This window comes from Balaenoptera musculus, chromosome 11 (genome assembly GCF_009873245.2).
Source record: "Balaenoptera musculus isolate JJ_BM4_2016_0621 chromosome 11, mBalMus1.pri.v3, whole genome shotgun sequence".
Taxonomy (NCBI): domain Eukaryota; kingdom Metazoa; phylum Chordata; class Mammalia; order Artiodactyla; family Balaenopteridae; genus Balaenoptera; species Balaenoptera musculus.
The window spans coordinates 44,032,903-44,050,950 of NC_045795.1; the positions used below are offsets into that span (position 1 = coordinate 44,032,903).

Genomic DNA, 18,048 nt, shown 5'->3' on the forward strand with positions numbered 1-18,048 from the left:
TGTTCAAATACCATGCAGTGCACAGAAATACAGAAATAAATTTAAAGAGAAAATATGTCCTTTGTCCAAGTTGTTGGTACACACACATCCATCTCCCTGTGGGTTTTGGTCCTTTCTATAGTTTTCTAAAAAGGAGCCCAAACCCGTGGGTTACTCTATCGTGTTAGCGCTCACCGCATGTAAGGCTAGGTTAGTGGAGTTACGGGGGCCGACACCTACCCCCTTATCCTCATCCTCCACATCCTCATGCTGTTCATATTCGCATGCTTCTGTGGCACTCACCAATCGTAAGGTCTTCAAAAAATCTCGTTCCCTTGGCTAATGAATATAACAGACAGAAGATAGGACAGCAAAGACACAAGACAGACCAGAAATGAAAAGAGGAGCATGAACAGAACTTAATGAAGGAGACCAGGTAACCAAGAAGGGGGAGAAATGTTCACAAAAAAGGAGATGACACCTGTGGAGGGGGTTAGACCATCTGTCAGAAAGTGATGCTTATTTGCTTGCTATTTGTGAGTCTTTTTATAGGGGGTTATATTATGCATCCAACTTCTGATAAGAAAAAAAAAAAAACCCAAAGGTAAAAAAGAACAGAAGTAGTATTTTATTATAGAATTGATTATATAAGCAAGGTCATCAAAGTACTTCCATCTCCCAAATGCACATCATTTGAAGTCTGAAAATGCTTCATAATCTAACCAGAACTCTTTTTCCAGGCAGAATTCACAGCAGCTCAAAAGACGAATGCTGCAAACCTCTGAACAGTCTGTGCTGAAAACATACTAGTCATATGCAAAAAGGATTACATGTTCTTCAAAATAAATAACAAAATTTAAAACTTACCAAGGTGTCTCCTGAAAGAACCTCTAAAAGAGAGATCAAATTGTGTCCGTCCCTCAAGTCTTCATAGAGATCATTCACGTGTTTTCGAACCTACACAGAAAAAAGCAATTTAAAATTTTCGGTCCTAGAACCCAGATCATCCTTAAGACTCAAACAAGAAAGGGGACAAGAAGAAAACATTCCTTCATGTACATGTGTTCATTCATGTAGTGTTTTTAAAAATATTAGTATTCTCTCACTACTTAAAAAATAAAATTTAAAAACTAAAAAAAGTAAATTTCAGATTAATAATTCATACAAGTAAAACTGTTAAATTTTTAACACAACAGAATAAATAAAAATCTGGACAACTACATGGAGTTACAATTTCCAAAATACAGGCAATGCCCTGACCTGAATCATGATTCCTGATACAGCAACCAAAGCCACCTCAGCAAGAGGGGTGAGTTTTTATCCCCTGGTTGGTCTTCCTAATCTCTGGGCCACAAAATCCAGGATGCCAGAGGCACACACTCCACACTTTAAAAATCCACAGATGTAGGCTGGGGAAAGGGTACATGAGACTCTGTATACTATTTTTGAAAATTCCTGTGAGTCTATGATAATTTCAAAATAAAAGGCTTTTAAAAATTCATATATGTGAGGTCATAAGACCTCTGTCCAAAATTCTTCTGCACAGCATAAATCTTGCTGTGGTGGAGAGTTTTCTTTCTTTCTTTTTTTTTTTTTTTTTTTTTGATACCTTCTTTTTTAATATTTTACTTTACATTGAAGTAATTTGATTTACAATGTTGGGTTAGTTTCAGGTGTACAGCAAAGTGATTTAGTTATACATATACATATACCTATTCTTTTTCAGATTCTTTTCCCATATAGGTTATTACAGAGTATTGAGCAGAGTTCCCTGTAATATGCAGTAGGTCCTTGTTGATTATCTATTTTATATATAGTAGTGTATATATCTTAATCCCAACCTCCTAATTTATCCCTCCCAGTGGAGGGTTTTCATAACCACATTTACACTAGCTGCAAGTTAACAGGCCTCGTTTAAGTTTCTGATTTTAGAGCTCAAACCACCAAAGATTTCCCCCAAACTCTGCTAGTTAGCCACACAGGGACACTTCCTGTGAATGAATGCTTGGCCCACTGTAAGGTGTCTGCCAGACAGACAAGGACAGAGCAGGCTGTGAGAATGGCTGTCCCACAGTGGGCTGGTTCATCTCCACGTTCTCACCTTTGGGGGATTCTGGGCTGCGTTACTTTGCGCTGCTCTCAGGAAAGGAGTCAAGGAAGTGGTCCAGAAAGAGGCAGAGACCAGCATCCCCCTTGCATCACTCGGGCACAGCCCTACATGCTCCCTGTCTGTGCGGTACACTCTGGAGGTTTATACACATGAGTCAAACTCCTTTGCGCTTGCAAAATGTCAAGTGAATATACAGCAGAAAATAATACAGAGATCCAAAGTATAGTCAAAACTCTCTGACTACAGAGCAACCAGCAAGAAAGGGCCTAATGGAAACTAGAAGCAAGCCTTTGATGGGTAAGTCTTCTGGGTCTAAAAAAGCAGCTAAATTTTATTATCTTAACTGACTATCTACATGTTTTGCAGTATGTTTTATTGTCAGAAAATACGTTTGATTAGTGAAGAAAAAACTTCCCTTAAGAGTTTTGTATCAAATTTACCACCTCCCATACAGTAGTTTGGGACTTTCTGCCTAAGTCACAGAACCTTTTAATATTCCATTAATTTAATATTCAATTATCCATCTATGCATCATTACTACAAAAAATATAGGCATTAAACTCGGGCCCAATAGCTCTAAGTAATTGCTAATGCCAATAGTACCTATAAAGTGGCAAGGAAAACTGAAACAGTCAAATTACTTTTAACCAAGTGTCCCCATTTTCACAAGCTGACATTTTTATTTTGATTTCCTAATTCCCAAGGAATATCAGCTGACTCTTTGGTGTCACAAGATACAACAGTAATAGAAAGCTCAAAAATACTTCATTTTTCTAAAAACAAGAGCATATCATAACACATTTCAGGCAATCCTTATTCAGAAAATCTATACATATCCAAATAAGTTACAAAGAGATTATTCCTTCCATTAAATATTGGGTTGGCCAAAAAGTTTGTTTGGGTTCTTCCATAAGATGCTACAGAAAAAACTTTTTGGCCAACTCAATATTTACCTTCCATTCAATAAATACCATTAAAAGACAATCCCCTGAAATACTCAATTACATTTCAGAGATGAACCAATTTCCAAGGATCTTTTCAGGAACAAATCTATGACATACATGACACACATGCGTGCAGAAAAGCAACTTTATGAAATGAGTACTAATACTTAATTTTCTACTCACATACTAGAGCACTGTAAGAATTCACGTGGTCTTATTCCAAGCCATGAGCTTGAATTTATAAGCCTAAGGGCCTACTTAAAAACAAGACAGAGGATGTCCATAGATGGATGAATGAATAAAGAAGATGTGGTATATAAACAGCGGAATATTACTCAGCCAGTAAAATGAAATCTTGCCATTTGCAACAACATGGACCTTGAGGGAATTAGACAAAGTGAAATAAGTCAGACAGAGAAGAACAAATTTCACTTATAAGTGGAATCTAAAAAAACAACAAATGAGCAAACGAAACAAAACAAAAATCACAGATACAGAGAACAGAATGGTGTTTGCCAGAGGGGAAGGGGTATGGGGAGTGGGTGAAACTGGCAAAGGGGATCAAAACATACCAACTTCCAGTTATAAAATAAGTAAGTCATGGGGATGTAATGTACAGCATGGTGTCTATAGTCAATAATATTGTAGCACATACTTGAAAGCTGCCAAGAGAATAAATCCTGAAAGGTAACTTTGTCTGGTGATGGATGGTAACTATAGATTTTTGTGGTGATCATACTGCAATGTATACAAATATCAAATCATGATGATGTACACCTGAACCCAATACAATGTTATCTGTCAATTATACCTCAATTAAAAAAACAAGGCAGAGGAGCTAAGCTTGTGAATTTCATGCACATCACTGCATTTAAATCTATGTACTCCTCTATGTATCTCCAGTGTAACCAGAAAGCAGACTAACTCTAAAAGCCTGAGCAGGGACATGAGAGATCACATTTATATAAACAACATTATGCAGCTCCTGACCCTTGGCCAGCTACTGAATCCCTCAAAACAGACAGCTCCATAGTGCAGGTCTGACATCTTCAGAAGGTACAGTAGGACACAAGTGCACGGTCAGGATGGGGTCCCGCAGGGCAGTAACCAACACACAGAGCTGAGTATGCCATGTGCTCTGGTCCCCTTTATCCACTGAGGCCTGCCTGAGTCACACTTCAATCCACATGCACTTCCTCTGTCTTTCTCACTTCAGGACAGTTAAAGATGGGGTGTAATTAATAGCCAAGACATGGAAACAACCTAAACGTCCATCGACAAATGAACGGATAAAGAAGACGTGGTACATATATACAATAGAATATTACTCAGCCATAAAAAAGAACAAAATAATGTCATTTGTAGCAACATGGATGCAACTAGAGATTGTCATACTGAGTGAAGTAAGTCAGAAAGGCAACAACAAACACCATATGCTATCACTTATATGTGGAATCTAAAAGAGGATACAAATGAACCTATCTAATGAAACAGAAACAGAATCACAGACATAGAGAACAGACTTGTGGTTGCCTATGTATGAAACAGAAACAGAATCACAGACATACAGAACAGACTAGTGGTTGCCAAGAGGGAGAGGGTTGGTGGGGGGATGGACTGGGAGTTTGGGATTAGCAGATGTAAGCTTTTATATATAGGATGGATAAACAAGAAGGTCCTACTGTATAGCACAGGGAACTATATTCAATATCCTATGATAAATCATAATGGAAAAAAATATAAAAAAAGAATTATTTATATGTATAACCAAATCACTTTGATACACAGCAGTAATTAACACATTATAATCAACTATACTTCAATAAAAGAAAAAAAAAGATGGGTATGATTCTGAACACATATTTCACAGGAAAGCAATTTCACAACTTGCCAGATTGAACCAAACCATCTACATCAGAGAAACTTTCCACAGCAAGGTGTCCTTTTCCACCATCATATTTATGCAACAATAAAGAAAAATTAAATTAGGCATGTTTAGAGAAGAAGAAGATTATGCCAAGTAAAACCACGTTAGGAAAAGAGAAAACATGTTATAAAGGGGAAAAAAATTAGGATTTTAGCCATGTTTCTGCCATAGGTCTCATGAACTAGTACCAACTGCCCAAACTCTCCGAACCTCAATTTTCTCACTTGCAAAATAAGTTTGAAAACAGAAGGCCTCGAGTTCAAACCAGAGAACAAAAATTCTGTGATCTGAAAATAAAATTGTCATTGTTTTAAAAAAATCAATGTGTCAACTTAAAAGAGAAAATATGTAAAATGGAAAGCTACTCTTAAGACTTCTGGCTTAATTTCTTAAGAATTTTAGAAAAAAATACATAAACAGACTAATTTAGCTTCTATAATGCTTGAAAACATCCTGAGTCATTGGTTATCATGGAATATTGCTTGTTTTTCCTGTCTCAGAGGATCATTCTGAGGGTCTAGAGAAATATTGTATATGAAAAACACTACATAAATGTAAGATACCATTATTCTCATCTTTATCACTCCAGCATTAACAAAAATAAACAAAAATATATAAATGATGAGTTATTACTAGGCACCTGACCCTGTTTAAGTGCTTTATAAGTAATGGCTCATTTTCTTCACCACAAAAGAATAGGGTAAAAGAGAATGTTAATTAAAAATTAAATATCAACATTATGGAAAAAAAGAGAAAAATTAACGTTATGGGGAAGGAGTGGTAATGGATGAACTGCGTGAAAATAACTGGGGTCGTAGAGAAATATCTGATCATGTGATCAACTGGGGGTGAAAAAAGGAAGGGATTAAATAGTTAAGCTGACACAGAAAAGCCTTTTATTTTGTCCAAAGTCTGAGTCATAGACATTTGGCCTGGTAACTTTCCTTCACAGATGACTGCAAACTGCCAACAGTCTCAACCTTCCGCTTTCACTTTTTAATAAAACATTCTTTCTTCCCATTTTGGATATTCTCTCCCTGTGGGACAAAAAACTGTCTGAATAAACAGTGCTCAAGGAAGTGATGAGCAATGTGAAAGCACTTTGAGACACTCTGTGGTTAAATTATATAACTCGAATTACATAACAGGGATGAAGCATCCTCTTCTATATTTCATACAATACTCCCAGAATTTTGCAGTGCTTTTGAAAACATGTGTACAGCATTGCACCTACAGTTCACCCCTAGAGGGCGCTCATCTTTTGCTTAAGAAGAGTTTCCTAAGGAAGGGAAATAAAAGTAGAAGGGGGGTGGGCTGAGATTCCAAACAAGGTCCTGGTGATGACATACTAAATACTTCCGTTTTAATTTTGATAGAGAACAGAGTAGATCATGCCAGGTCTGTATCATCTAAATGGCTTAACTGTTCAAAATACCACTCAAAATTTTTATTTTGTTAACTTGTAATTGTTTGATTTTACGTGGGCTAAATCGAATTCAACTGTGAAGATCAGATCATCATATAGCTGCTTATGTAATGTTCAAGGATACCTTTTTCAAAAGTCTGACTCTGCAGTGGCTGATGTCAATCTAGACAAATTCCACAAAAATTTTACTTCCCATATCTAAACTTACTGCCACAGTGGAGTTGCAGTTCGGTTCAAGTCACCAAATATTTAGTAAGCATCCATCATATGCCAGGGTATCAATTGACTTCTAAGGGTACAAAGTTGAATAATAAGAGCATGCCACCTCTTGAGGCCCACAGGCTAGGATGACAGAAATTTACAGAGGGGTCTGGAGTCTGGGAAGTACCCCCACAAAGATGGGAGTGTTCCAGGTGGAAGAAAGAACCAGAACAAAGAGCCAGGTGAGGGTGCGTGCAGCTGTAGGGTGAGTTTCAGGGAAGGAAAGCGCCCGTGAACCAAGGAAATGTGAGGTAGGGGATGAGGGTGGAAGGGGGCCGGGGCGTGGAGGGGGTTTGACCTGCCACTTGAACAAGGACAGACCTTCCCTGAGCAAAGCAAAGACAGCCACTGAAGGCTTCCACGCAGAATGAGGACACAGTATCTGACCAATATAAACCTTCTAACTATCTTGAGCAAACCTGAAGCACAGATAAAGCCGCCAAAGGTCCAATCTGTAGGCAAGGATGGAGGAAAGGTACCTCGGTGGGGGAGAAAAGCAAACAGAGGCCACTCCATCAGTGAACCTTGGTAAAATGCATGCCTCCCAACCCAGCAGCAAGGAGCAAAATGCCAGAAAGGACTGCCAGGCCTCTCTTAAAGCAGTCCTACATCTGAAGGACACAGTATTCTGGAAAACAACCCCTATCTTTAGAAAGCCACATAAATAATAAAAGAAGGCTTGTCCCAAGTGAGAGCACCTCACTGCCTTGGGTGGAGAGAAAGGGGACAGTCAGCTTCAGGGAAAACTATAAGGGAAAATGTTTTCCAATGTAATTTTTTGACTTCAAACAAACACACTCAGGAAAAATAAGCAACCACATTCTCCTGGGAGAGCGCCTTACAAGTCCTACTCTATTAATATGTTACCATATCAATTATTGATAAGTAAATTGATGCTTTAAAAATACACAGAAATGCTTCAAAACAATGTATTCGCTTAGGTGCCTTATCTGAACAGTTATTACAAACTTATTCCAGTACTATTTCTTTAAGAATGGTGAAAAAATAAAACCACAGCTCAGACTCTTCCTAAATTACCATAAATTCTAAATTGGTGCAGGTAAAAATATAAAAGGGAAATATCCTTATCTGATGTAATAAACAGGTGATCATGCTTTTTCCTAGGCAGTATATTAGGTCAGCATTAAGGCCATACATAATTTATCTCCTTCACTGTTTTTTAGCCATAAAATAAAGATATTTGTTATATATCATAGGGTATTAATGAATAAAATAATGAAGAGTTTTAAACAACTCAGTGTTGGCCCTAAGTAGTACAAATAATCTGTCTACTCCATATTGGACCTGATTAGTTCTCGGACAAAGAAGATTTCTCTTTTAAGCTTTCAGGTTGACAATCTACAATCAGTTAAAAAACAAGCAAAAAACAACAAGGTCTTCTCTAGTCTTTCACTACAAGGTAGAACTACAGGTTGTTAAATAAAATAAGAGCATCTTTCTTACTGATAAACACTTAATGATCTGGGGGCATTTTAGTCACGGTTTCACCCTGGTACTTCTTATACTCTCTTCTGTACAGTTTCACCATTGTCGTAGGAATCTTTACAAAAGGCGATTCTGATTTTCAGAAATTTTAAATCAAGAAGCTCTTTTCTGTAACAATTTGTTTGGGGTTTGGTGGCTGGTTCTGGTTTGGTTTGGTCTGATTTGGGTCTACCTTTCCTTGCAGGTCTTCCCTTTGGTCCACAGGAAAACAGACAAACATCTATTTTTGCATGTGTCTCCCCATTGTCCTGTGGATCTTTTATCGCCTGCAGGGCTGTATAGGCCTTGGTGCTGAACACTTATAAATAATGTAATTGAAAGGGAAAAATAAACTCAGAAATCAATTACTCTGCATATTAATTATTTTGTATCTGCCCACTGTTTTTGAAGTTAATTTTCATTAAAGAGGTGGTCTAGGGACCTCCCTGGTGGCGCAGTGGTTAAGAATCCGCCTGTCAATGCAGGGGACATGGGTTTTAGCCCTGGTCCGGGAAGATCCCACATGCCGCGGAGCAACTAAGCCCGTGCACCACAACTACTGAGCCTGCGCTCTAGATAGAGCCCACGAGCCACAGCTACTGAAGCCAGTGCGCCTAGAGCTCGTGCTCCGCAACAAGAGAAGTCACTGCAGTGAGAAGCCCGCGCACCACAACGAGAATAGCCCCTGCTCGCCGCAACTAGAGAAAGCCTATGTGCACCAACAAAGACCCAACACAGCCAAAAATAAATAAATAAATAAATAAATTTATTAAAAAAAAAAAAGATGTGGTCTAAACAACCTCTATACTACAATGTCAAACAAAGGAGCATGGGTTCACAAAGACATCAGCGTCATCCACTCCATGTAGGCTTTAAAAGGTAGGAGGGGGCTTTTTCAGATGAGACTAAAGGATGTTTCTGCCCAAGACTGTCCTGAGGATCAAATACAGCGATGTTTTAGCAGGAGGATGTGGGCCTCTCCTTTTAAAAGTTTATAAAATATCTTCCTAGCTCATTACTTACATAAACCTTTCTTTAAACTATTTATCACTTCAAGAAATCACAGCAAGTCCTAATCTACCAGAGCAGTTTTCAATGATAACATAAGGAAAAGGAAAGGAACCAATTACTGGCATTTTTATACTCACCTCTTTCCCATTCACCTTCTCACAATCTGGGCAAAAGGAAGAAAAAGCTGAGAAAATGGGAATCAGAATCACTTACTTCTAATGAATAGTTAATAAGCTAGTCAATGAAACTAAATTTTGAAAGCAATGTAAATGTGTGACTACAGTGATGTCACAAGACAAATGATGACAACTCTGCTGAATACTTTTAAACCAGTGATGCACTACATGAGCTCATATGTGCCAAGTCCTAAAAACAGAACTGGACGTAAAATGAGCCTGTTTGACACAGGTAGCCCATAGCTACAGTACCAAAGTCCTGCTCCGTTATCACCAACATTTTAAACAGATTCCACTGTATTGTCAAATTCTAGCTTTTACTGGAAAAGTTTTGAAACAGAATTGTGCATATTTTTCAAGAAAAATCATGTAAAATTATGTTCTTAAACTTTCATTTAAGTTACAGACATGACCAAAATTTACAACTAGTTCAAAAAATGTGTACATCCTCAATAAACCCCCACTTAATGACTCCAACATCCTAAGTTAGGTTCAGATTAATTATTAGAAACTGGAGATGCATTCAGGTAAATATATCCAGTTCCTAGATGAAAATAAAGACAGCTCCTGGAATATAGAAACATACCAGTCATTGCCCCTTAATGCCAAGTCACTTTAGCAGACTGATTTTCTTCTTAACACCTGTCTATTATCCATTTCAAAGAAGCCTCGACCATGGTTGGCAAGAAGATGGAATAACTTTCGGGATTGGAGGAGGGGGAGGGAGGCACCGCGGGGCACCCGGGAGTCCAGAGTAAGAGCTCTGAACGCTGAGGAGGGGGCAGGAGGACCCTCAGCAGCTGCTGAGTGGGGAGAGAAGAGTCCAGGAGAGGGACAGAGGGGAGTGACAAAAACTCTGCTTACTGAATACTTTTGAGCTGAATCATCTCCTTGGGGCTTGTTTCAAATGCCCTACAGGCTGTCAATGCCAGACCTGTTCCACAGTAATTCAACAATGAAGTGGACACTTGCCCCAAATAGGAACTGTCCTCTTTCCTTTTGGCACCATGTAAAATACCTTTTACAGGAACCCTCCTACACAGTTGTTGGGAATGTAAATTGGTAACAGCCACTATGGAGGTTCCTTAAAAAACTAAAAATAGAGCTACCATATGATCCTACAATCCCACTCCTGGGCATGTATCCAGAGAAAACCATCATTCGAAAAGATACACGCACCCTAATGTTCACTGAAGCACTATTCACAATAGCCAAGACATGGAAGCAACCTAAATGTCCATCGACGGATGGATAAAGAAGATATGGGGTGTGTGTGTGTGTGTGTGTGTTGTGTGTTGTGTGTGTGTGTGTGTATATAAAAGGATGGAATAATGCCACCTGCAGCATCCTAGAGATTATCATACTAAGTAAGCCAGACAGAGAAGGACAAATATCATACAATATTGCTTATATATGGAATCTAAAAAAATGATACAAATGAACTTATTTACAAAACAGAAAGAGACTCACAGACATAGAAAACAAACTTACGGTTACCAAAGGGGAAAACGGCGTGGGGGAGGGATAAATTAGGAGGTTGGGATTAACATGTACATACTACTATACATAAAATAGATAGCCAACAAGGTTCTACTGTATAGCACAGGGAACTGTACTCAATATTTTGTAATAACCTATAAGGGAAAAGAATCTGAAAAGGAATATACATATCTACATATATATATATAGATATATATAAACTGAATCACTGTGCTGTACACCTGAAACTAACATGATATTGTAAATCAACTATACTTCAATTAAAAATTTTTTTTAAATGAATAAAATACCTTTTACAACGTAGCTGTTTATAGCAAAAAGAAGCACAATCACAGGGCACACAGAAAAGCCAAGAACCAACTGAGCCCTCAAGGACTAACTTCATCTCCTTCACGGAGGATGACTAGCCATGTGTGTGCCACTTGCTGGAATGGTTATGAGATGAGTCAGGCTGCAGGCTGGGGAGGAAGCAGGACCCTCGTGGAGGGAGTGGGGCAGGTACTGTGGGTAAGGCGCCAGGGCGGGGGAGCCGGCGAGCAGGGCTGCCTTCTCGTCACACCAACACGGGCACTTCCCGTGTCCCTTTCAGAACACTGGGCGAGAGACTTCCAAAGGGGGATGACACAAGTGGTTGCTTCACGTCTTCTGAAGTCTCAAGGAATGGAAAATCTCAGGGGTCTCTCAGGAGCACATTTTATAGTTCTGAGGCCTTAACAATACCATGATGCTCTCTGATACTTTACATGCAACTAATTCACCCTTCATTAAACATAAGCCCATGTCCTCAAGTCCTTACAAGTAAACAACTGAGAACAACTGGTTGCATCCTCCTCATTAAACCTTTGAAATAACCCGGGATTATGACCAAGACAACTGCCATGGGGAGATGAACACGGAAACTATTTTTAAAGACACCCCCAGACGATGCAATTCCTCTGCCTCTGCTCTCATCCATGCTAATGCCTAAAACCTCTTGCCTGTTAAAATGTTTCCTTAAATCCAGATGAAACTCCAAGGCCCCCAGTACCATGATTTATATTTTCCAAACTAAAACCACTGCTAAACATACCTAGGAAACAGATATGTTTGGATGGAATCATAAATACTGGATTATTCCATTAATTACTTAATGAAAAACATTTTTGACAAACGTTATATATGCTGTTGTTGAAACAAATCTCTGCTACAGAATTATATCTTCTGTGGGAAGATTCAAACTTGCAAAGATGCCATCAATTTCTTCAAAGTGATCACCTCCCAGGGATGGAGTGGGAGGCTGGGGTTAGCAGATGTAAGCTTTTATATATAGAATGGATAAACAACAAGGTCCTACTGTATAGCACAGGGAACTATATTCAATGTCCTATGATAAATCATAATGGAAAAGAATATTAAAAAAAGAAGGTATATATATGTATAACTGAATCACTTTTCTGTACAGCAGAAATTAACACAACACTGTAAATCAACTATACTTCAATTTTTAAAAAGTGATCATCTCCTAAATGACATTACAATTTTGCCAAATTTCCAGATGCAAATCTGCTCGACAGAGACTCATGGACCACAAATGCTCAACAGCTACTCCGCGCAGGTGTTCACGACCAGAATCAGAGGCGATGCCCGTGTATATCTCATACTAAAGCCTAAAATCTAAGTGGACACTATTTCCCCTCCAGCCCCTGTTCTGAGCATCCTCTCTTTTAAACAGACACATTTCACCAAGACTAGGCTGGAGCCAGGTACCACCTAGCAAATCAGGGGCCACATTTCCAAAGGTGAACCCAGGACACAGCTGTGGGTACACTGCAGGCCATGTAGGTCCCAATGCCTTAATGGGACAGCTGCATGTCCAGTCCCAAAAGCTAAGAGAATTTGAAAGGAATGTTGGCTGAATAGTTGAGGTCATATTCTCAAAGCCCCCACTGTCGGTTGTATTTCTCTGCTTGTTTCATGGTTATTCCTTCTACCCAAAATGCTGTTCTGTCCCACTCCTCCTCCAGCTATTGAATCTTACTTTTCCTTCAAGGTCAAGCTCTAATGTTGCCCAAACCATGAAGGCTTCCCTCTTCTGCCCTCCCACATTCCTTGGTTTATACCAAGACACCGATCATCATTTTCCTTAAAGAATAGTTTTACGTATATGATATACACAAGCAGAAGCCCCTTAAAAGGACAGAGCTGTGTCTTAGGGCCTCACTATAAATGCCTCATGCTTTGCACATTACCTTTCACACAGCAGACTGTCAAAGAAGTTTTGTTCAATAAATAAAAGATTAGTCATCTGTACTTTGCCTGTGACCTTAGCCTTGCCCTCGGCTGTGGGCCCCTGAGTGCCTGCCCAGTGATGGGAAAAAAAGAGAAACTCAGGAAATAAAATTATGAACTCCACCACCTACTTCCCAGCAGGGGATTTGTCTTTGCCTGCAAGGCCCACCACGGCATCTGTGAGAGTTAGTACCTGGCATCGTGCCCTATCACACAGTTGGAGCTAAATAAATGCTGCTGAAGGACTAACACGCAGAGGGAGACCGCCATTCCTGAACACCAAGTCTTCTAAGTGTTCCCCCTGACCCATCTAAATTGGTCTGATAAATGACCAATGACAGAATGGTGTTCATATAAATCAAATTTCAAGACTTAGTAAAGAATCTTTTAAAAAATGTTTTTGGTAAAAATATATACATCAATGGAACCCAATCCAGAAATAGACTCACACATTTATGGACAACTGGTTTTTGATGAAAGAACAAAGGCAATTCAGTGTTGAATCTTTTCAACAACTGACGCTAGGAAACTAATATCTATGTGCAAAAGGATTCATTTGGACCTTTTCCTCAAAGTGGATCAGAGACCTAAATATAAGAGCTAAAACTATACAACTGTTAGATGAAAACATACGAGTAAATCTTTGCGACCTTGGCTTAGGCAAAGATATCTTATAAATGACACCAAAAGCATAAGTGATAAAAGAAAACTCAGTAATAAGAGGGCATATAACCCAACCAAAAAACAGGCAAAGATCTGAACAGATACTTCACCAAAGATATACAAATGGCCAATAAGCACATGAAAAGAGGCTCAATGTCATTACTTGTTAGAGAAACGCGATAGCTAAAATCAAAAAGACAGACAAGAACAAGTATTAGCAAGGATTTAGAGAAACCAGAACCCTCACACATTGCTAGTGGAAATACAAAATGGTGCAACCACTTTGGAAAACAGTTTGGCAGTTTTTTAAACTGTTAACTAGATTTACCAAATGACCCAGCAATTCCACTCCTAGATGAATATCCAAGATAAATGAAAACATGTGTTCATAAAAAGACTTGTATGTTTATGTTTATAGCAGCATTGTTCATAATAGCCAAAAAGTGGAAACAACCCAAATGTCAATCGACTGTTAAACAGAAAAACAAAACGTGATATATGCATAGAATGGAATACTGCTTGACAATAAAAAAGAATGAATACCTGCTACCACATGGGCAAACATCGAAAAACAACAGCAAAACAACAACAAAAATCCAATGCTGGGGCTTCCTTGGTGGCACAGTGGTTGAGAATCCGCCTGCCAACGCAGGGGACACAGGTTCGAGCCCTGGTCTGGGAAGATCCCACATGCCGCGGAGCGACTGGGCCCGTGAGCCACAACTACTGAGCCTGTGCGTCTGGAGCCTGTGCTCCGCAACAACAGAGGCCGCGATAGTGAGAGGCCCGCGCACCGCGATGAAGAGTGGCCCCCGCTCGCCGCAACTAGAGAAAGCCCTCGCACAGAAACGAAGACCCAACACAGCCAAAAATAAATAAATAAATAAATTAATTAATTAATTAATTAATTTAAAAAAAAAAAAAAATCCAATGCTAAGTGGGAGAAGCCAGAGCCAAAAAAACACATATCATAATGATTCTATTTATGTGAAATATCCAGAAAAGGCAAATCTCTTGAGACATCAGTGGTTTCCTAGGGCTGAGGGGAGTGGGAAGAACAAAGCAAATGAGTACAATGTTTCTTTTCGGGGCAATGGAAGTGCTTTAAAATTAGACTGGTGATGATGTCACAACTCCATAAATTTACTAAAAATCATTCAATTTTATACACTTTTAACAAGTGATTTTTATGGTATGTAAAATATATCTCCTAAAAGCTGCTCTTAAAAATATTTAACTCACACTCCCTTTGAGTTCTTGAGTGGCAGAAATGTTTGCACATGGGACATGTTTACACTCATCACAATTCAACAGGAATTAATAACAGTGCCCAGAATATAGGACCGGATGTCAGACTGTTCTAATCTGGAAGTACACACAACAGAAATACATTTAAAAGCATGTATAATTTGTATTTATTGAAAAAAGTTCCAAAAATAATCAATTAATATTTAATTAAATAAAAGGACTAATCATAATACTAATAAAGCTGGAAAAGCTGGCAATGTCAACCACTACAAAACCTTTCATCTAAACCAAAAAAGGAGAATCTATCTTAGAAGAGCAAAAAGTAAATGGAATAGTCAAATTTAAAGGGCTACCCAGTGATCTAGTTGGGAAACAGATCTAATTTTGAGGGACAAGGGACACATTTTCTCAGCTTTCCATCAGCTTACTTACTAAACTCTTATTTGAAGTGGGTATATCTTTCATGACTACATCTTGACTCAAAGAGGATTATCACAGAAAGAAAATTTTGCCTAAGAAATAAAGCAATGTACTGAGCTGGCCTTTTCAAATACCATTTTGTTAAGTAAATCAAAGAGGGAAGCACATTCAGCAAAGGAGATGCAAAAAAATTAATAAACAAAAACCTAACTAAATAGAGTCAGGACACCAGCAGGGGGAGCTCTCAAGCCCTGTGATGACAGCAGAGCCCAACAGGAAAAAGGCTTATCTTCCTTGCTGGCGAAGGCTCAGCCAATGAAAAGCCACGGACTCTTTGTTAATTACAGCACTCCCACCTTCCTTTCCACTCTATAAAAGCAGCTCCCTCCCTTGCCATGTGGGGACTTGGACGTGGCTCCCCAAGGCTGCAGACCCTGAACTGCAATTGTCTGAAGATCTTGAATAAACCATCTCTGCTGGAAAAATATCTGGCAGTCTAATTTGTTTCAGGTCAATGCAGCTATGGTATAAAACTACATTCACAGAACCATAGCTGGCCTTACATGTAGGAAAAGAAAGCCATCATCACAAATGGATTTGCAGGAAAGTGATACACACAAAACCTTACCCTAAATATATACAAAACCTCACCCGGAGATAGAGCTCCACAAATATTTTCTGTGACGAGCCAGACGTTAAATATTTTTGGCTTTAAGGGTCACGTGGTACAATAATACATAAACGAATGGCTCTGGCTGGGTTCAGTATAATTATTTATGGACAATGAATTTTGAATTTCATATAATTTTCATGTGTCCCCAAATAATATTCCTCTTTTGATTTGTTTTCAATTCTTTAAAAATGTAAAAATAATTCTTAGCTCATGGGCTGTACCAAAGGACAGGTTGTGGCCTGGTTTGGCCCTCAGGCCATATTTGCAGACCTCTCCCACCAGAACTACCACCAAGATATTTGAAACACAAATACCCTTAGGAATAGCAACACATTAGTCATTATCAGGCCATTCCTGCAAAGGAGATGAATTATCCAATTGCCTTTCCTTCCCATAGCAAATTCAGAGTGGAAAAGACTAAGATTTACAAAATAACATTATCTTGCTCTTTTCTGAAAATAAAAGCAATACTTGTTCTTTGCAGAAAAACTGGAAAATGGTTAAGACTAAAGGAGTTATCCTTCGACGAAGGAGAAAAAATCCGTAAAGGTAAGTAAACAGGTAAACAGGTCAACATGTACTAAGGTAGGGAGGTGGAAGGTCACAGATAACATAACGTAAAAGGAGTTGACCTACGGAGTAGATAACTTTGGCCCACGCTCTTGTTGTACAGCTGTGATTACCCGGTAGACTTTCCTTCAACTCATTTTCTGCCTTCAACTCAAGAGTCTTAACAATTGCAAAAGTAAAAACTCAAACAGAACATGCTAGAAAAAGAAAAGTATGACATAAAAATCCTATCATATAAAAATGAAATAAAGGAGATGGAAGTATTGACTGACAGAAAAGTTTTAAGAAAGGGACAAAATAATTTCTTCACATATTTAAGAGCTGACCTATGTGTTTTATACCATACTGAGGGGCTGTCCCAAGATAAGAGGGTGAGAGTTATAATAGGAAAATTCTGGGCAATGAAAGACATAGCTCAGCTACAACTCAAGTAGACCAAAAGTGTAAGTTATCTATAAATTAGAAAACCAATGACCCATAAGAAAGACTGTGAGAAAACATTCCTGCAATGACAACCAAATTAACTAGATCCTGTCCAAATCTGGGATTCGAATTAACACAAAATTAATTAAACTTGCTTAAAAGCAGTCATTTCCAAAACTCTCCTGCAGGATTTCTCAAAGGGATGTTAATAGATATTCTTTGATAAAAAGACTCCATGACCAAGTGAATTTGTGAAACACTGGATTTAACAGGGTTCTTTACCACAGAAGTTCAGTCTTTAATATGCTAATATGTACCGTAAATCTCTTCAATCTGGGAAGGCTGCTTTCCAAACTCTTTTGGCAAAGGAAACCTTTTTATCCCCACAAGGCATCTCACAACACTGGTGTCCCTGGGAACCTGATTTGAAAAATGCTGCTCTTTGCAAAAAAAAAAAAAATGTTTTTATTTGATCTTGTCAACTCTGGAAAATTAATTTTTAAATCCAGCAAGAAAAGTCTTAATCAGAAATTAATTTACAAGACAAAAGTTTGGAATTTAACAACCAAGAAGAAACATTAAAACTGCTCTATTATAAACTCACAGGTGTAGAGAACAAACTAGTGGTTACCAGCGGGGAGAGGGAAGGGGAGAAGGCAAGATAGGGGTAGGGGATTAAGAGGTACAAACTGTTATGTAGAAAATCAATAAGCTACAAGGATATACTGTACAACACAGGGAACACAGCCAATATTTTACGATAACTATAAATGGAGTATAACCTTTAAAAATTGTGAATCACTATTTTGTACATCTATAACTTACATAACATCGTACATCAACTATACCTTGACTTTTAAAAACTGTTCTGTTATATACAATGCTCAGTAACATCAAAGTGTCTGCAAATACGGCTTCTTAAGTTTTTTAAGCTTATGTATAATAAGAGTTAGATGTTTAAAAC

General features: G+C 38.4%; 1 protein-coding gene across 1 annotated transcript in view; it reads right to left on the bottom strand.

The window, feature by feature from the left end:
• Nucleotides 1-18,048, bottom strand: part of LOC118903071 (dystonin-like) — a 491,338-nt gene that overhangs the window by 240,713 nt on the left and 232,577 nt on the right. Inside the window, 1 exon segment of the mRNA XM_036867747.1 lies at nt 847-936. Within this exon segment, the coding sequence (XP_036723642.1) occupies nt 847-936 (90 nt within the window).